Here is a 21644-nt window from a genome sequence, read left to right as displayed (position 1 = left end):
AAGATATTATTTTTAGCTCAGAGTGGGGGCAGAACTAAGCATGAATTCTACCATTTAATATGTAATATAGTCTGATTTTCCTATACTAATTAATGCTGTAAAGTAGCTTAGGAACAGGAACCACAGGTCAACAAGAAGACTAGCAGCAGCTGTATCTCAGGGGAACCACCCATAAATCTGTCCAGAGACCGATGTATTTGATGTGCTTGTCTTGATTTTTTGTCCTTATAATAATAATAATTTATTAATAATTAATTAAAATAATAATAATAACTTACTGGCCTTTTCTGCTTCTTTTGAAGCTACGTTATACTCAAGAATACTAAACAAACATATAAAGGCTTTTAGCATAACACAGAACTCCTCTCAAGACAGGTAAGTAAAACAGCAGAGCTGCGAGTTTGGACCAACTCTTACATCTGATACTTGAATGTTCCTTAAATATTTAAGGGCCAAACTTTTGAAAGACTTCAGCTGCTCACATTTAGGGCCCTAATGGGAGCTGCAGCTGATGCATACGTGGGAACTTTGGCTCTTGTGACCATCTGGCCCTAGTTTCCTAGAAATGGCATAAACACTGAATAAAAGGCCCCATTTTCTCTGACCTATTACATGATACTGCAAAGTATTTTGGTTAGGGTGTGGTGAATGACTTCAGTAAAGCTGCAGAACTTCTTTTCTATGTGCACTAGTTAGTAAATAGCTCAAGATACTAATCATGCAAGCAAAACTATTTACCTGTATTTCACTGTGCCCTAGCACTATATATGGGCATTACATATATATGCATGTCTCAGAATATAGGATCTATTTGTCAAATATTTTATTAAATAACTAAATAAATACTTTATAGAATATTTATTGAAGATCAAAAGCAAAGTATAAACTCTTTTTCTTTCAATATCCCCATGTTTGCAGAAGATGTCTGTGGGCCTGATCCAAAGCCTTTCCCATCTTCAATGCACTTTGGATCAGGTGCTATGTTCCTGATTGGCATCTACATGGAAGTTAACCATGTGCTTATTCCCACTGGATTACTCATGCTTAAAGTTAGATATGTGATTAAGTACCTTGCTGAATCAGGGCCTATGTGCATGTTTAGGGTGACCAGATGTCCTGTTTTTAAAGGGACAGTCCCGTTTTTTGGGACCTTTTCTTATATAGGCGCCTATTACCCCCCACCCCCTGTCCCGTTTTTTCACAGTTGCTATCTGGTAACCCTATGCATATTCAGCTTTGGGACAGATAGTGATACCTTACTGTATATGACTTAGCAATAGTCTGGCATATTACCATGGGGGAGTATAAAAGAACTAACTACTAAATTAACACTTGCACACCGCAGAATACAATCAGACAATCATCTTATATCCCTTACAATTTTGGATAGCTTATCTGTTATTTTGTGTAATGCTTTGTTAGTGACAAGTTCTTTGGTGAAGTTTAAATTAATTTTAGGAAATTTGATTTACTTTGAAGCTGGTTAGTGGGCTAAGGTAGGGTTAGGAAATGAGAAGTTATTGAACTGTTGTTGATATTAAGAAGAGCTTCTTATAAAGTGATGTTTCCTGTCTTAAAAGCAATCCTCTGAAACAAAACTCATCCATGACTAGCATTATGGTGATTATTTGAGTTCCCTGCTACTCTGTTCGAAGCAAAACAGATAAATGACCCAAGCCACTTTAGTCCTCTCTTTTGTAATACGCCCAGTAATATAAATGGATATTTTAAACATATATTTTAAAACATGTATATTTAGGATAATTTTAGTTCCGTTGCTTAGCTGGATATCATAGTTTGCAGTGAAAATGATAAGAAATAAGAACTCACTGCTGACTACCATAGATTATAAATGCGATATTTTCATACAATCAAAATTAGATTACAATTATGTAAAATCAGATTCTAATATTAAAATATTTATTATGAGTGTTGATTGATTTTGTTTTCGATTGTTTTTATTTAACTCAATATTTAAAAATAAAAACTGGAAAAAATAGAGAATAGAAGCATGGTCTTATGACAAGAGCACAGAGCAAAGAATTAAGGTGTTCTGATTCTGGCTCTGACACTTATCCCCTTTGTGATCTTGGGAAAACTCCTTAAAATTCTTTGCCTATCTGTGAAATGGGGTGAATATGCCTTTACCTACATAAAACGGGATTCATGTGGATTAATCATGTAATGTTTAATGTAGATGAATATTAGTGATACTGTTTTGCTGACTGAAAACTGAGGCAAAGAGACTTTTCTCAGGTCACACAATGAACTGGTTGTATTATATGAAATACAACAGAGTTTTTTAAAACCCTTCTGTGTAGTTCAACCACAAGATATTGCTTGTTTCCCAGAACTGGGTAGATTTTCATGGGGAGGTCAAAAGGCACATGCTTGACACAAAGGCTATCATTCTGCCAAATTTCAAGTCCCTGCTCCAAATAATGGAAGTACCAGAGCGTCTCAAAGTAAAGGTTTCCAGAATTTTGTAATAGAGAGAACAAGATATTTTTCAGTAGCCTCATTCTCAGAAATGACTCACCAATTTTGGATGAAATTTTCCCATAAAATTCAGCCAGAGGTAGACAATGCAGCCTGGAAAATTTCAGCCAGATTTAATGGGGTCCTGGTCCAGGACTGGAGCTTCTAGGTTTTACAGTAACACAAATAATAAATAATAATATAATGGGAAATGTTGAACAACCTTCATAGTAGGGGCTGCAACCAACCCTGCCTGTACGTAGTGGATGATAAAATGTAGTAGATGCAAACTGTTTGGAGTTTAGTATGCCATTTGATAGAAGGCATCATGAAATCTTGCCATCAGAATTAATTTGAATTGGTTGGTCTAGGAACATTTTCATGTGGACTGAAAAATATCTGGAAATTTCAAATAAAGGTAACAATAAATGACACTGTATGATACTGTGGGAGGTTCTGGTGAGGTGGCCCAAGGATCAATATTAGGTCCACTACTATCTAACATATTTATTGCAGTTCTTTCTCAGAAGATAAACAACATTTTGAGTTTCAGAAATGTTCTAAATTGGGAGGTTTTGCAAATATCATTAAGGTCCGAAAAATAAAAAGGAATTTGGAGAGTTTAGAATTAAGGGCAGTAAATTATAGGCTCAGATTAAGCTTGGGAAAATGAATACACCTGTTGGAAAATAAATTGAAACATCAATATATATAATTGGAAAGAGAAACTTGAAAACCAGTAATGCTGAAAGAGATGTTGGGGTGGAAATGGACTGGAACACATGAGTTTCCAGTGGTACAGAAAACAAAACAAACCCCACAACCCAAAGTTTTGGACTACCTACAGAGTCTTTACAAAATAGAGCAAGAGGTAATTGTTCTCCCTCTATATAGCACAACTAAAACTTCACATTGAATATTATTGTCATTTGTGGGCACTGCAGTACTATACAGATCTAGACAGGTTCGAGGAAGTTCAGAAAAGAACAACAAAAGTGATCAGAAGCTGGAGGCATTGAGTAATGAGGAAATATTAAAAGAACTAACTGTCCAGCCTTGCAGCTTTCATTCATGTCAGTAGTACTTACTTACACAAATAATCCCACTGAAGTAATTGGTATGATTCTATGATATTTTCTGCCATTTATTTATAAGTTTTTATCTTTTGTCCTGAAACTGAAGTATAGGTACAGGGTCCAGAAATATATTATAAATATGCTTTGTGTACTGTAGATAAACAATATTCTAGTCTAGGCCAAACACCATTATTGTTTTATGCTTTTTGTAGATTCTTGTTTCTCTTGAAGTATTGCCTTGTTCCCTACCTCTAAATTACTGTACCATGCATTGAATTTCTCTCAGTTTCTCCCTTTAATGGAGCAATCTAATAATGCTACTAAAATATAAATGATACATCTATGCTGAACATCTAGTTTTTTGAATACATTATTGATTCAGGTTTGGGGGGAAGGATTAATGACAGCAGGTAGAGTTAGGCTATGTCTACACTAGCACTTTTCTCAGTATAAAACTTGTGTCACTCAGGGGTGTGAAAAAAACACTCCTTTAAGCCACATAAGATACAGTGACAGAAGCGCCAGTGTGGACAGTGCTATGTCAGCGGAAGAGTTCTCCCACTGACATAGCTACCATAGCTCGTTGGGGGTGGTTTCAGTGTATTGACAGAAGAGCTCTCTCCAGTCAGCATAGAGCAGCTACACAAGCGATTTTACAGCAGCACAGCTGCATCAGTACAGCTGTGCCACTGTAAGCTTGCTAGTGTAGATATGACCTTAGTAATGCCAAAGAGAATTAGGCTTCACATTCAAGAAATGTATCACTTTTGCCTTTCATCTGCCAGACAGCCCATGGTCTAAGGCAGTGGTTCTCAAACTTTTGTACTGGTGAGCCCTTTCACATAGCAAGTCTCTGAGTGTGACCCCCCCTTATAAATTAAAAAAAATTTTTTTATATATTTAACACCATTATAAACGCTGAAAGCAAAGCGGGGTTTTGAGTGGAGGCTGACAGCTTGCAAACCCCCCCCCCATGTAATAACCTCGTGACCCCCTGAGGGGTCCTGACTCCCAGTTTGAGAACCCCTAGTCTAAGGGTCTGGCTACACTTGCAGATGTACAGCGCTGGGAGTTAAACCTGTCTTCGGAGACTGCAGCAGGGAAAGCGCTGCCGTGTGTTTACACTGTTAGCTGCAAGCGCATGGCATGGCCACATTAGCAGCTCTTGCAACGCCACAAAGAGCAGTGCATTGTGGTAGCTATCCCAGTGTCCAAGTGGCTGCAACATGCTTTTCAAATGGGGGTGGGGTGGAATGTGACAGGGAGTGTGTTTTGGGGAGCTGAGAGCATGTCAGCATGCTGTCTTGTAAGTTCAGACAGTAGCAGACCTCCCTTCCCCCCTCCCACCCCGCACACACCCACCCACCCACCCTCTCACAACAGCAGCATTCCGCGCTAATGGCTGCTTTGTCCTGGAGCAGATAAGCATGCCGGCTGTCAGAAACGGAGCTTTGAAAGGGGATATTCACATTCATGTAGCCAATTTCAAAACAATGAGAAGAGTGGGCACTTGACTTCAGGGGATTATGGGACGTTTCCAGAGGCCAATCACAGCACTGTAATGCAACACCTTATTCACTGGGGCACAGCAAGCTTTATGCTTCTCGTGGAGGTGGATTACCAGGAGCGCTCCAGCTGCAGAGTCCAGGCGCTCTCTGTACCTTGCCAATGTGGACACATCGGGAGTTAGGGCGTCTGAGGCTGCTTTAATGCGCTCTAACTTGCAAGTGTAGCCAAGCCCTAAATAACATTGGCTTTCAAAAGAAGTAGTCACCAGCCTTCCTTCAGTGCCAGTGGAGAAGTCCTTTGGTACTTGTTCTGTGAGTCTTGGGAATGGAGGTGGAATTAACAACTAACTTTAATGCTTACTCAGTCTTTGGAACTACATTGTTTAAACATAAGTGATTTGAAAATGAAATGTATTTGTGTCCACTGTTAAACTTGTGTTTAAATATTAATGCTATTTGGAAAGGGATCTCTTTTCTTTTTAAACCCCTTCTCCCATTTCCAAGTCTGAGCTGTTGCCAAAGGTATGAAGAAGTAGGAAAAATTTCCATTTTAATGAGGGAAAACGGAGCTATCAGATTAAACATCCTTAAATCCAATCTTTCTACATGCATTTTTTTCTTGTACAAGAGTTCCAAGTATATCATTGTGTTACTTAAAGCAGAATTATTTGTGCTATGCTAAGTAATTTTCATTATTTGGAATCTAGTATGTTTTTCTTTTGAAAGTGAAGCATTAGGAAAACCTTAGTAAAATATTCTTGGTCATTTAAATCTTGCTCACCAAGCATGAAAATCAGAGGTGAAAGCTATGGCACTTAAGCCCACCCTAATTCTGACAGCACAGAGGGCTGAGCCCCATTTTGAGGGAGCAATTGTGGTTGATTGTGGCTTGTTTTTCAGGACAAGTTTGATTTTTACTCTCCTTTAATTTTGCCAAAACAAAGTAATTTTATCTGAAACTGCTAAGTTCCACTGCATGTGGAAAATAACATGGGACAGTTTGATGGTAATCAGACAAGGTGTGTGTGATATGTGATAATTCAAATAATTGGAGGTTTTCTGACTTGTTTTTGTTTTTAACTTCCTGTCTCAAAGCCAGTGTGTGAATTCTAAACTTAGTTTATTCCATTGTCCTCATCAAGGACTTTTGATGCAGATTATAACAACGCGTTTGTCCTGGTGAGAACATTGCCAGGGAGCAAGAGGAATTTAGATTCTGACAGCTCTTTGCTGGAGTTTATAAATTCCATCAGGCAGGGCAAAAAAACTCCACAAGAGTAGACAGTCTTACTGGGGCTGAGTAACCTGTGAAGCTTGTAAGTTGTATAGCACCAGAAGTGTTGCTGAAGCCAAGAATCTCTCTGGTCCTGCAGAGTTTTTAGCCTCTGCTGGTTCCCCAGATCTGTTAGGTGTCTTTGGTGTGCAGAAATTATAAGCCCTACATCATTTAGATATAGACAAGAACCAAGGAAAAGATTCAAAGGAGTGGCGACATGATTGGAATAGACATGGGAGACAGCTTTAGAATATAGACTAAAGTATGGCAAGGAAAGATGAAATTCAGGGAAACAGTGGGAAGGTGACAAAGTAGAACTCTGTGTAGATAGGCTTGAAAAGCATGATATGAGGTGTCATCCAGCATATTTATACAATAGTCTTGAAATGCACAATAATGTTTTTTATTTTTGGGTGTTTTTGTTTGTTTTGTTTTTATGATGTGTCAGATTCACTTTCTTTTCCAATCTAGTAGCAGTGGGCTGATACATATAAAGATCCTGGTAGTATTTGTTACTGGCAAATTTATAAGCAGAGCACTATAGGAAGTATTGATTTCAAGTTTTAAAAGGGAGACGAGACGTACGCTAGAATATTGTTAAATGCAGAGGCAGTAACTTTAGTAAAAACCCTTAACCAATGTGGACCCACTTCTCAAACTACCCAACTGGACTGTTCCAGTGCCAGTGTTAACTGAGCACCAAGGCCCCAAGCTCTACAAACGCTGATGGTGAGTATGAAAGAAATGCCTGTTCTACACCATGAGGCATACCCAAGAACCCCCATGTTGGAGGCTGGAACTATGAGATAAGCGCAGCCAAATGCTGTGTGTGAGACAAAGAGGCACACCCATCACCATGTCATGTTGTACTCTGGGTCAGACCCAGGCAGCCCACTGAGTTACAGTGATCTGTAATCAGACCCTTTTTTAGCCCACCGACTGCTCTGGAACCTGCCAAAGTTGTGACCATTAAGTGAACGCTCCCCGCTCCCTCCAACCAGACCTCCCTGGATGCCTGATGAGAGGTGAAAAAATCCACCCAGCAATTTGGCAGTGTAGCCATATGGCAAAAGTCCTTTCCAGATGTCAAACAGTTTTTCAGTGCTAGGTCCCAACATCACCATCTCATGTGATAAAGGTGACTAAGGGCAGGGCTGGAACAGAGCCCCATTGGCTTTTCATTCAACATTCTTCATAAGCTGAATGGACAGCTAAAACTATATTTTTCTCTGATCCCTTTAGCGATGGTATTCTGACCTTTCCGGTTTGCATTACTGAATAAAAAGTGGGTAGATTAATTAAATTTAACTGTAAAAGTCATTGTTCAGTGACAGGAAGGCAATAGTTAATTATATTTCTAGGGCGATGCTAAAAAATAACATGCTGAGAATTCAGCTATCCTCCCACCTTGTGTAAGAATGTGGGTTAATATATTTTCTCATTCAAAGAGTTCCTGCTTTTTTAAGGCTAGAATAGTACTTCTTGGTGGAAAATGTTTGTTCATACTATACATTTCCAGAAAATAATGATGATCTAATGTTTAGAATTTGAATTCAAACACAATTGATATATGAGCTTTTTGCAACCTCAGTTAGTGTCCTCGATGGCAGACAGAGATCCATACAAAATGGCAGATTCTTTCTGGAGTAGGTCAATGTCAAGCAGGGAGCAGTGGTGCAGAACTATGTGCTCCCATCCACCCGAACAAAATAGGGGGTACTTTTTGAGACTGTACCATTTTTATTTTACGTACAAGATTTCCAAAGCATCAGTGGCTTCAAATGCATCCTGCTGTCTCTTACAATGAATGCTAAAACGAATTATTGGAATCCTGAATTTACTGAAGTACAGACGTCGTTAAACCCTCTTGATTTGTGAGGATTTTCATTTCTGTTTTAGGAAATTCTTGTGGGGTTTGTTAAGTTTTCAAATGCAGTTTCACAGTTGAAGCCTAGTTCAGTATAATTGTGTGGAAATTATTGTTGTTACTATTGTTACTTCTTATTTGTATTACTGTAGCATTAGGAGACAAAAACAGGAACTAGGACCCCATTAGTGCAAGGCACTGTATAAACACAGAACAAAAGGACAATACCTGCCCAAAGACATTTACAAACTAAGTATAAGACAAGAAATAACAGGTGGAGACAAGTGGGGTAGTACAATGAGACAGTACTGGTCAATATGATAGGCAGGGGTCTCAGCATGCCAGCTATTTCAAAACACTAGTCAGAACTACCACAATAAAATATAGAGCCCTGTTCTGAGATTAACCTTGTCAAATTGTGTGACATGATTGTGGTAGCAACCAATCTGCGCTACATCATGTATGTAATTTTAATTTTTTTTTTAAAGTAAAAGAGCTAAAAAGTGTTCACTGTCAGGAATGGGTGAGGTTCTGTGGCCTGCAATGTACAGGAGTTCAGACTAGATGATCGTGATGGTCCCTTCTGACCTTAAGATCTATGAGTCTGTGATTCAATGTGGTAAATTGTATGGTCAAAAAAATACATGTTCCTCTGTCCCATTCTTATAACTACTTACCACTTTACCGCAACATCAACATAGAAATTCCCAGACCAGTGGTCCACATAGTTCAGATGATGCTTCAAAGGAAGGCACAAGAGTACATAGTGGACAATTATGGAATAATTTTCTCATTAAGAATATTTCTTTATAACCACGTTAGTCAGTGATTGGTGTATGCCCTGAAGCATGGTATTTTCTATCCTGTATGTGTGTGTAGAATTGAAGTGTGCATTATTCTCATTATCCATATAATATTGTTTTGATTATTTGTACTACAATAGCATGTGGAGGCCCCAACAGAGATGGGTGTACATTTATACATAGGTACATATCATTCATACATATAGAGAGAGACTATCCCTGACCCAAAGATCTTACCATTTAAAAATATGTGAAGGGAGCATGGGGAGGGCAAAAAAAAAAAAAAAAAGAATTGTTATCCCCATTTTATGGATGGGGAATTCAGGCACCTAGAGGCTAAGTTAAAATCAAACAAGAAACATATGTCACAGCCAAAAATGGCTTAGTTAGTGTGTCTGAAGCAATGGATTTTGGGCATTTCTTATTAGCTCATCAGCAATGATATTCTGAGATATCTAGCATTCTAGAGATTATGAGGCTATATTCTGAGCTGCCTAGATGTAGAAGAAACACACAGAAAGGCTACTAATTGTATCTTTGTATGAAAGAGTTTTATTAGATTAACTGAGGTCTGAAAAAGCCCAGCAATTGCTTTTTACAGGTTATTTTGCAGTGTTGCAATCTGGAATCAAATCCTGTCTACTATTAATGGTAAGCCAGTAGAGAAATGTTGTTCCGATTCAATGATGTGGAAATATTAGTTGGATTTTATATTGCTGATGAAGTACACATATTTTTCACCATATACTTTGATGTTTTGCCCCTTCAGCCATGAGCTGCCACATTGAACAGAAACAAAACTCCAGTGGCCTTAAGAACCAAGTGTGAACTGCATGTTAAATGTGCATTGTCAATTAAATGTTTAAATTGTCTTAGCCAAATATTTAATATCGGCGACTAAAAATATAAACGTTTCTTTTTTTTCCCCCCGCAGTCTCCAAACGTCCACAACTATCCAGACATGGAAGCTGTACCCTTGTTGCTCAATAACATGAAGGCAGATCCCCCAGAGGATTCATTATCTACAGACCATTTCCAGACACAAACTGAACCAGTGGACTTGTCAATAAACAAAGCCAGGTCATCCCCTACAGCAACCTCATCTTCACCGGTTTCCATGACAGCATCAGCCTCCTCTCCTTCTTCTACTTCAACTTCTTCTTCTTCTAGTCGGCCAGCTTCCTCCCCTACGGTAATAACATCAGTATCTTCAGCGGCATCTGTGCCATCAGTATTAACTCCAGGCCCTCTTGTGGCCTCTGCATCTGGTGTTGGAGGCCAGCAGTTTTTGCACATAATCCATCCAGTACCACCTTCAAGCCCCATGAATTTACAGTCCAACAAAATGAGTCACGTGCACCGCATTCCAGTGGTGGTGCAATCGGTACCTGTAGTCTACACAGCTGTGAGATCACCGGGAAATATGAATAACACTATAGTGGTACCGCTGTTGGAGGATGGGAGAAGCCATGTTAAAGGTAAGACAAGCTGGATTTGCATATTCCAGGCTCATTTGAAACCACTTGCATATCAGGAGCTGTAAAGTTGGCTGGTCAACATTGTAAAGCATAAATTAACCTGTGGGAGCTGAATAATATTGTTTTTGAAAACATTGTTAACTTTATAAACCTATTTTTTTCATCTGCTGAAGCTTATTTTACCACAAAATTTAAAAAACCTTAAAACTAAAGAACAGATGGGGCCAGATTCATCCCTGGTGTAACTTAATTGGAGTCAATAGAGTGGCACCAGAGAGACATTTTTTCCATCATGACTAATAATCATCACTTTGGTATTTGAGTGCCTGGCACTGAAATTAGGAAATAGGAGGATGGGAAAGTAGTAAAAAGCCACTCAGAAGGACAGGGAGAAAACAGATAGTTGGAATGGACCAAAGGAGTGAGGCAAAGAGAGGTTCAATTTCAGAACAGCCCTTTTGCAGGAGTATGAGAAGGAAAGGCCTCCAAAGCAAAAACCAGTGACAGATGCGGAGTGGAAGGTATAGAGCCAGGTTTCATTCAGCTTAAGGAGGGCCAGTGGGACACCCTGCCTCAGGTTGTTTCTGTTAGAATGAACAGTAGAATGGAAGGAGAAAACAGAGAATGTGAATAGTGCAAATCAGTTTTACGGAAATAGAACCCAAGATGCATGTATGAAAGTAAGAGAGAATGCATGAGGAGAGTGCGGGCTGAACAATGGGCTTGCATTGAGAAAGATCTCCAAAGAGGAGGAAAATGAGAGTGGAGAAGAGCTGAAGATTTGTAAAGGCAAAGGGAGAGAGCAAGAAAATGACATGGAAGTTATAGGTGAAGTGGAAATATAAGGAATTGGGAGAGCAGAAGAGGAGTAGTTTTGATGAGATGTGGGGAGGAAGGGAGACAGGAGAAGGGTGGCCCATCAGGGTAATATGTTTTCAGGCCGTGAATCATTTTGCTGACGTTTACTGTCCTCAGGCATGGCCCCCCCCCGCAGCTCCCAGTGGCCGTGGTTCACTGTTCCTGGCCAACGGGAGCTTTGGGAAGCAGCGCAGGCTGCAGGGGAGTGCTGGCTGCTGCTTCTCACAGCTCCCATTGGCCAGGAACGGCGAACCGCGGCCACTGGGAACTACGGTCAATGTCAGCAAGATGTCTCACGGCCTGGAATCCGATTACCCTGATGGGCTGCATGCGGACCACAGGTTGGCCACCTCTGGTCTAGATACTGTGGTGTTTGGTGCTTCATAAGATATTAGTGGTAATGGTGGGAACATGAGGGAGGCTAGAATCAAGGATCAATGAATGTTGCTAAGTAGAACATGGACACATTTCCGCACCCCCCCCCCCACACCCAAATGAGCTGTTGCTCCAAGCTGAAGGGGAGAGTATTAATATTTTAATCTCACTTTTAGGGCTCATGAGACGGAAAAGCATTTAGCATTATGCTTTGTAATATCCCTAGAGTTTCTTATTGCTTAATTAAGAGATTCATGCAGTCAATCCCAAAGGATTGTGTCTTTTGACTCTTCTGTCTATTTCTGGTGTAATATTATTATGTTTGATGTTAATAGTGGGGTTTTATGTTTTTTAGTAGCATCATGTTGTACATAAATCTTTGCTTTTCCCCTCCCATTGCCTCAGTCCCCTAGCTTTAGTATGGAAGTCAACTAGCCAAGCCTCTTCTAAAAATGGAACTTATCCTCTTTATAGGCTCAGAACATGCAAAACTAACTCAGAATATATCTGTTTTTTGTTCTGAGACTGGAAATGATGATGGTTTAGGACATTTTATTACGCTTTACACAATGACATAATTTTAGGGCCCTATGCCATTATGTAAAACATGATAAATGAAAGCAGCATGGTGCAACATACTGTCAAACAGTTGTAAAATAAATAATCTTGACTTGATGTTTGGTTTTGGAGTTTTGCATTGGGATTGAGCTGAATCTGACCTTGAGCTTGACAAGTATTGTCCTAAGGTACAGAAACTGTTGGCTTACTTTTCAAAGGTGATAACTGGCAATGGTTACAACTACATCTGTAGTCAGTACTTTCCCAGTTTGTGAGAGTGGAAACTCACTACCCCCGTTCACCAGCAAAATTCCAGAATTTAGTGTACTGTAGGGATTTCAGCCCACAAGCTTCAGATGCAGACATACTGAGCTACCCAAACAACCTCTCCTTTGTGCTATTATTGGCAGAGATCGTTACCCAGCACCACTGCACCTCTTAAATGTACAGCTAGAGAAAAAGAAGGGATTAAGCTGTCCTTTAATTTTTTCTCTTCAGCTGCACCCTGTCTGCTGTCACTGATACTTCTGATAGAAATGTACAAGTTAATTTGAATAATTATAATAAAAGGATAATGGTAACAATCCACAAAAACTGTGGATACAGACTAACACGGCTACCCCCTGATACTGGTAACAATCCACAATAGGTAGCCATCCTTTGTTAGCTCTTTCTGGCATGTGTTTTCTTTCTTTGTTATGTAAACCAATACAAATAAGAAAGGCAATAAACCAAATATTTTGCATAAATTAAGAGCTAAACCTTAATTTCATATATGCACATCACAGTTTAAATTCAATGATGAGCTTTTTTGGTTAACATACCGTAAGTAATAAATATATACGGATAATAAAAGGGCATTGCTCTGAAGTTTAAACTGGTGCCAATATCCTCCAGTCAAATGAATGACACATGCAGATTCAGAACTATCTAAAATCTGTGTGTGCCTTCAACTTTCACCTGATGGTTGACAATTTATATAAATGTAAAAAGAAATGTTTAGAGACCAGTTCTGCCTTCAGTTAACATGAGCAATTGTCAATGGCAGAATTTAGCTCTTAATCTGTGCATTCTTTGTGCCTTGCTTTTATCCAAGTCAAAAGTAGTATTTGTGTTAGTAGGCCCAATTCAGGAAAGTGCTTAAGCACATGCTTAAGTCCTGTTGACTTCATTGACACTTAAACATATGCTTAAAGTTAAGCACTTGTTTAAGTGCTTTGCAGAATAAATACTTTTCTCTATCAGTGCCATAGGTTTTATTGTTGAGTGTGTTTTCCTCTTCTTCTGTCTGCTTGCCCAGCCATCCATCCAGCTACTTTTGTTTTGACTAAAAACATATATTAAGAAAACATTCCCTTGATCTCTAAAATCTCATCTCCAAACGATCCTTTTGCCCAAGCACTGAAATGTGCTCTCTGCTCCTACCGCCTACATTTCTTCCCCTATCTCTTTCCTTGAACCATACAATCTGGATTCTCTTCTCTCCAACAAAACTGCCCTGATCCCTAATTGCTGCCTTCTAGCTAAGTCAACAGGACACTTCTCTGTTCTTATTCTGCTTGAATTCTCTTTTCCCTTCAATACCTTCAGGATCTCCTCCTCTGCTTTATTCCTCTTATTTGCTGTCCTGATTCTCCTCCTTATCTTGCTGATTACTCTTTGAGTGTCATCTTCACTATCTTCCGTCTCAACTCATGTCTGAAATGCCCCATTTGCATGTTCCTCCATTATCTCAAACTCTTTCTCCAAAACTGAGTGCCAGGTGTGAATGCAAAGAAACATAGTTTGTCCACAGACTTAATGAGCGGGAGTGCACACACGTGTGTATGTGTGTACAAAACTCATGAATTCCCCTTTGAAAAACAATTTTAAAATTCAAACTTTTTTTACGTTTTCATTATACAGGAGCTGCCCCAACACTTATTCATTTTACTGGTTACTGGCCAGTACACAGAAATTTGAAAATGTATACAGTATACAAACAAAGTTACATTCTCATTTCTGTGTCTGCTGTATTCTGACTGTCACACCGAAAGTGTTAATATAGCATTTTAGGACTATATCTCCTTTAAACTTTCAGCTCTTATCTTATGCATTTACATGCTTTTGGCGGGGGTGGGGGACATGGAGTAATTACCTATAACAAAGAAGAAAAGTCCCAGTCTGCAAGCAGAGCCTGAGCCTGAGAGGTGCTTAGAGCCCTGAGCTCTTACTGCAGTCAGTGGGAGTTGAGGCTGGTCAGCACCATCAAACCCACACTGACTTAGACCCAGTCATGCTGTGCATCCACACCTGCCGTTGGCATCAATGGGACTTTGCAGACTGTTACGGAACGACACTATTATAGGTAGTTTCAGAAAAAAAATCTTATTTAACAAAAATGTTGGCTTAATAAGGATGCATAAAAATATTTGATGGAACCTGGATAAACTGAGGGGTAAGGAGTGACCTTCCAATGTTAATGCAGGGAAAGACAAGGTGGGTGAGGTAATATCTTTTATTGAACCAGCTTCTGCTGGTGAGAGATAAGCTTTTGAGCTACACAGAGCTCTTTTTCAGGTCAAGAAAACTTACTCGGAGTGTCACAGCTAAATACAAGGTGGAACAGACTGTTTAGCATAACACATATTTCAAGGGACCACTCACAGTGAAGTGGCCTGGCTAAAAGGTCTGAATAATTTACTTCTGTTTTTCTATATATAGTAAAAGAAGGTATAGACACAGAGTTAGGAATATTATTTCCAATGGGTCCTACCCCACAGTCCTTTCTCAGGCAAAGCTCCCCTTTACTTCAACTGGTGTTTTACCGCAGTAAGCGCTGCAGGATTAGGACAACTACATTGTGGTTTATCAACAGCTTTGGGAAATGCTTTTTGTGTGGTAAGTGGTGACCACTATTACTGGTTACTGCAATAAATACTCCTGGGGGAATTCTGCACCGCTGCTCTTGCAGAATTCATGTCATCCTCTTCCCCCGCCCACCCCCGCCCCCAGATTTCTTTGCTTTCCTGCAGAAAATGATGGGGGGAGCAAAGGGAAGCCGCAAGAGCAGTCACGTGCCCCTCCCCAGTAGCATGGGTATGAGATTTCGGACATCTGGAGTAGCCAATGGAGAGGTAAAGCACTGCTGGGGCGGCGGGGGCGAGACTGGCAATGCCCCAGATGGTGCAGGATCAGATCCACCCCCCATCCACCCAACCCCAGTGTATCTGGACTCCCCACATACCCAGACCCCTCGATGTGCCTCACCCCTCCACCCAGAACCCCTCCCCACCGAGTGCCCCACACCTAAGCCCTCCACCCTGCCGAGCCCCCATCACTCCTCAGCCATGGGGAGCCACTCCCCCATTTGCTCCACACCCCCTCCTCTACTTCCCTCCCTGATCACTCCTCAGCCTCAGGGAGCTGCTCCCCCATTTGCCCAACCCCTGTGCATCCAGAGCCCCGCATACCCAGATGCCCCCGTCAACCTCCCCGCACCCAAACCGCCACCTTGCCGAGCCCCACTGCCCCTGCATCCGGACCCCTGCCAAGCCCCTCCCTCCTGCATCCAGACCTCCACCCCTGCACCCAGACCACCCCCCACTGAGCCTCCCGCACTTGAACCCCATCCAGATAAGCCCCACCCTGTACACACCTGGAGTCACCCGCTGGACTCCCCACACCTGGACTCCCCACACGGATCCCCATCCTCCTTTATCTGGATCCCCTGCCGAGCTCCACTCCTTGCATCTGGACCCCCACCCGGCACCCAGGCCCCTCTGCTGAGCCCCAGTCACCTTCACCTGAACCCCCCTGCAGAGTCCCATTGCTCCAGCACCTGGAACTCCCCCAGAATAAGCCCCTGTGCATCCAGATCACCCCCACACCCCAGATCCCCCACTGAGCCACTTGCACCCAGATTGCCCCACACGGAACCCTCTCACCACACACCTGGATCCCCCCCACACTAAGCCCCTCCACACATGGATCCTGCCAGACTAAACCTGTCTGCCCACATCTGGTGCACCTAGCACGGAGGGGCACGGGCCCAGGGTGTTTTTGGGGCAGGCTTAGCCCTTGCACTATGTCAGGGTCAGGTGCAGCCTCACCATCAAGTCTGTATCCTGGGGTAGGGGGCTGCAGGGTGATCTCCCTCCTCCATGCAGCCAGTGGCCTGTGCTCCCCACTGCCATGCTGGAGCCTCCATATTTATTTATTGACAAATAAAATTTGCAGAATGTTGTAAAATTGTAAATATTGTGTGCAGAATTGTTATTATTTTGGTGGTGAACTTTTAATTTTTTAACGCAGAATTCCCTCAGGAGTATATAAAGCATTCCAACGTGTTAAAGACTCCTGAGAGACTTGAGTAAAATATTTCTGTTCAGCAATGATGACCGTCGATATAAGGCAGTTGTCCCCAAACTGTGGAGCACACCCCTTAAGGAGCACAGAGGAGGAACATTCGGGGGATTATGTGGAGGTGCCTGGGACAGCCCCCACAGAGAGCAGAGGTGGAGTGCCCCCTAACCCCAGCTCCACTCCGCCCCCAACCCAGCTCCAGCCCCAGCTCCACTCCACCCTTGCTCCGCCTCAGCCCAGTTCCTCCCTCATTCCCTCTCCACCCCCAACCCAGCTCTGACTCTAGCCCAAGCTCCTCCCCCATCCCCAGGGTAGCCCCCAGCTCTGCCTTCAGCCAAAATTCCTCTGCTGAGCCAACTGTGCAGTAATGGAGTGGGGGCGTAGACAGATTCCGTAACCGGTGAGGGGGCTTGTGACAGGAAGTTTGGGCACCCCTGCTATAAGGGATAAGTAAAGGTGCAGGTAGCACCTGTAGTTCACCTATACTTAAGTTTGCCTGATATTTTATTCACTTGCTCATAACTTTGTCAGACTTTAACCATTAGGGCTGAAATTTTCCATGCCAGATGTTTGCTTCAGGCTGATTTGGGGGTTTGGGAGTTTCAGCTAAAACAGTTCAGCAGTTTAGGAAAGCAAGATTAAGGGAAAAAACATTGATTTGTAATGTTAAAAAAATTGTACAGCTGTTTTGTTGAGAAGTTCTAGCACCTCCACCCTGGCTCAGGAACTTGAAGTGTGGCTGAAGGTGTCACCCTTTCATCAGGGATGTGCCTTTTGCCCTCCCTGTGGAAATTTGAACAAATGTAGCCAACTTATGAGTCTCTGAAAAAAATCTCAGTTCACGCATGCTCAAATAGATGGTCATGTTATAGTCAGACAGCTAAATTCACGGAAGATTCCAACTGCACTGAGCTTCAACCCCTCCTAGCTCCTACACGTCAACTGATTGGTGCACAGCATCCCGGCAGAGCAACTGAGCATGCTCCATCTGGGACTGCAGGCATCAAGGAGGATTTTCTCTGAAAATGCTTTTCCTGGCTGTGGTGGGAAACTGGTGCTGAGCCCAAGAACTCAGGATAGGGAGACTTCCTCCTCTGCTCTCAATGATCCCCCTGCTGGTAACTAGGCAATATGAAAGGGAAAGGAGGAAACAGCCTGGCTTAAATCCAGATGTGTGAGGAGGGAAGGATGGAGGGTGGGAGAAGGGGAAGAGACGCAAGGTGGGAAGTGGGGAGGAGTGTAAAGGGGCAGGGAAGGGGGAGGATAGAAGCAAGAGCTTTGGACAGGAGCAGGAGGTGCAGGAGAAGAACTGGAGAGGATAAGAGCTGGGGATGGGAAGGAAGAAGGAGTCTGGCTTGGGGCGGGGGGGGGAAGAAGAGAGGAGACATACAGGAGATGGTGACAGCAGCAGAAGAAGACAGAGGAGAAGCTCCGGGAGAGTGGGGCAGAAGGGTTGGTAACCAGCAGAGCACCATTCCCTCACAGAACCTGAAACTGATCCCATTATTTGTATCACCATTCATTTACTGTCAGAAAATACATGTGAAACCCACTGACAAATTATGGCTCTCCATGCACCTCTAGTGGCAGGTCCCCATGGAAGATAACAGCCTTCTAATGCTACCACTCACTCCATTACTCAAGTGGTGGTGGGGAGGTGGTGTTTCACACAATGATATATTTGTTTTTTCAGTGTTTAAAGTTTTTTAAAACTTAGGAAATTTCATCCCAAAAAAACAATGTTTAGAAAACATTAAGGTAACAAAGTTAAGCACTCAAAAGTTGGGAAATACCTGAATTAAGGTTGCTCATGTAACCTTAATTCAGCCCACTTTAGCATATGATCACATACTTGTTTTTATGTAATTGTGTGTGTGTATAGTGTATTTTAGGCCCATCTCAGGAGTACCTCTGTTGCATCCTATTACATCATATTCCACATATATTTAAAAAGTTCTTTTATATGTTCTCCAGTAGCTAAGATATTAATCAGTAAGAAAAACATTACTAGTTTGGGTAGGTATTCCTGATATTTACAGTAGGAAATACCCCATTACTAGACTATTTTTACTCCCTGGTAAGTTGGTAATAGAGTCTTTTTAGCTGTTAAGGATGCACTCCATAGGAGACCATTTGTCTTAAGTAGCAGTTTATACTATAAAGTTAGAAACTCAACAATAAGGACTATTCAATTTGTACCATGACTCTAAAGGTCTGGTAATATGGGTCTGTATAAACTGTGTTTGTTGTTTTATGTGGAAAGGTTGATTTTTCCATCCCTCTGCATCTCCATTCACTGTTAGTTTTGACCTGTGGAGTTTCTCTGCTATTTTTTTTTCTTTTGGGTGTGCACAAAAATCCATTGAGGCTGAACACACTCCACCCAAGCTTCCTCCTATGCATTCACTGGATATCTAAAACATTTGCAAGCTGAATACACCCGCTGCTTTGTTTTGCAGAACCATCAGTGGTTCTGGGAAATGAGCAAATGAATGGCAGTGAGTAGCCACAGAGTGAAACAGAAAGAGAAGAGACTTACGTCCTAGGGTGGAATTCACATTACTGTAGACGCTTCATTTATTTAAGAATCTGGGGAAATAGCAATTCTTCTGGAATGAAGGAATTAAAACATTGGTAGGATAAAATATGTTTTATCATGCATTTGAGACAGAGGCTGTTTTAAGGAAAGCAGAATAAAATAATAGTGCTTATGTATGACTCCTCCTACAGAACAAGACTTTTATTTTAATTTTAAAATAAATACTAAAGACTTGCCAATGTCTAATTCAGTTTTGTCCCATCTGGAACTACTGATTCATTTGTTCAAAACATTTTGACCTCTTAAAAGACTATATTTCATTCTTAAATGTATTGTTTGTTTGGGACCAATAGAGCGTTTGGTGCTGCACCGGTCCTGTAGGGAGGCTGGCACCAGAATGTTCACTCCACACACAGATCTCAGTAGGAGGAGTGAAGATGCTGGATGCTTCTCCCTACTTGAGCCCACCTGGCTTTCCAGTTCTTCCTCACATGTCTGAAAGAGAGGAGGCATGTCTACATCTCATTCCTTCCTATACCATATTTGCTAGCACCTGGAGATAGTTTGTTGTTGTTGTTTTGGGGGGGTTGGCAGGGAGGGATACACTCTAAATCAGGGACGGGCAAACTTTTTGGCCTGAGGGCCACATCGGGTTTCCAAAATTGTATGGAGGACCAGTTAGGGGAAGTTGTGCCTCCCCAAACAGCCAGGCGTGGCCCAGCCCCCGACCCCTATCCAACCCCCCCTGCTTCTCGCCCTCTGACAGCCCCCCGGGACCTCTGCCACATCCACCCCCTTCTGCTCCCTGTCCCCTGATGCCCCCCCCTCGAGACTCCTGCCCATCCATTGCTCTCTGTCCCCTGACCACCCCCCGGAACCCCTGCCCCTGACTGTCCCCCGCCGCCCCTTCCAATGCCCCCTCTCCTTCCTGACTGTCCCCCCGGGACCCCTGTCCCCACTCAAGCCCCCTGTTCCCCACTCTCTGACCGCCCCGCCCCCTAGCCACACCCCCGCCCCCCGACCACCCTCTTGAACTGCCCTGCCCTCTATCCAAACCCCCTTCCCCCTGACCGCGCTACCTGGAGCACCGGTGGCTGGCAGCGCTACAGCCGCGCCGCCCGGCTGGAGCCAGCCACGCCACCGCGCAGCGCAGAGCACTGGATCAGGCTGGGCTCTGCAGCTGCGCTGCCCCAGGAGTTCATAGCCCTGCTGCCCAGAGCATTGCGCCGAGGCAGTGAGCTGAGGCTGCGGGGGAGGGGGAACAGTAGGGGAGGGGCCGGGGGCTAGCCTCCTGGGCCAGGAGCTCAGGGGCTGGGCAGGAGGATCTGGCCCGCTGTAGTTTGCCCATCTCTGCTCTAAATCTTTTTGTAGCAAGTATAAGGAGGGCTGCTGAGTATGCCCTGAGGCATATGGCCATTGCCTGCTTTGTGCATAAAGAATTACTACAACTTTGCATCCCCATCAGCGCACATCATAGTAAAAAAAGCTAGAACTGAGCCCCAAAGCTGTTGTTTTGATATAAGTGATACAGTTTAGGATATGAACAAAACATATATGTAACCAGGCCCATCAAGAGAAATTTGGGGGCCCAGTGCCTCATGTTTGCTGGAGTCCCACCCTCTCCCATTTCACTTTATTTACACAGATGTTACAGACTGAGGGCCCTGGTACAATTGATCTGCCTTCTGCTCCCTTAAGCTCCTATTTGTTTGATACACCTCTAAATTTTAGTGTCATTTGGGCCAAATTACTGAAAATTTTCGGGGGGGGCCAAAGTAACTTAAATACCGATGGATTCTTGAAGTGTGTTAGTTGTAAACTTGAATCTCTTACTGCCTTATAGTTCCTCTGCCATATGTTGTTCAAGTTATTCCCTGAATATATTTTTTCTTGTTGTTTTCCCTGGTTTGTTTTATGTTGGTGATGGAGTATTTGTATATTAGATGATTGGTGTGATTTAGATTTTAATAGCTTCAGTAGTTCGGTTTCATATACATGAAAGAGAGTTTTATGACATTCAGACAGTTTAAAGTGAAAAGAAGTCCGTTGTTTAAAGAAAAATCAATGTTCATGTTTATATATGTACACACAGATGGACGGAGATACATAAATATGTGCATACATTACATCCATCCATAGTTGTATATACACACCGCTATTAAGCTACAGCAAATTATTTTACTTGTGAAATGATTTTAAATAATGCCTTAGATTGGACAATGACAATTAATATCTTATGGTAGATTAGTAACATAATATGTATGAGGATGCCAGTTCCCATTCACCATGAACCATTGCTATGCCTAGTGCAGTTAACTGCTGCAGCCACATAGACTCATAAAAATCTCAATAAAATCTGAAAACTGTAGAGTATGGGTAATCTCGCTATAAATTGTAATAAAAATTACCCCTGTAGACTCTATATTCTGACCATTAAGTTCATGGATACTGCTGCTTTGTACATAAAGTTTTATTAAATACATC

At 42.2% G+C, this 21644-nt stretch overlaps 1 protein-coding gene across 12 annotated transcripts in view; it reads left to right on the top strand.

Annotated features, from left to right (window-relative positions):
* The window catches only part of KLF12 (KLF transcription factor 12), a 370074-nt gene that overhangs the window by 235409 nt on the left and 113021 nt on the right, over positions 1–21644 (top strand). For all 12 annotated transcript variants that reach the window (XM_073346757.1, XM_073346748.1, XM_073346728.1 and 9 more), the window contains one exon: positions 9943–10486. In XM_073346757.1, the coding sequence (XP_073202858.1) occupies positions 9943–10486 (544 nt within the window). The remainder of the gene's footprint in view (positions 1–9942; positions 10487–21644) is intronic.

Source organism: Lepidochelys kempii, chromosome 1 (assembly GCF_965140265.1).
Source record: "Lepidochelys kempii isolate rLepKem1 chromosome 1, rLepKem1.hap2, whole genome shotgun sequence".
Classification (NCBI taxonomy): domain Eukaryota; kingdom Metazoa; phylum Chordata; order Testudines; family Cheloniidae; genus Lepidochelys; species Lepidochelys kempii.
Note: the sequence above shows the minus strand (reverse complement) of the source record. Positions and strands in the feature narration are given on the sequence as shown.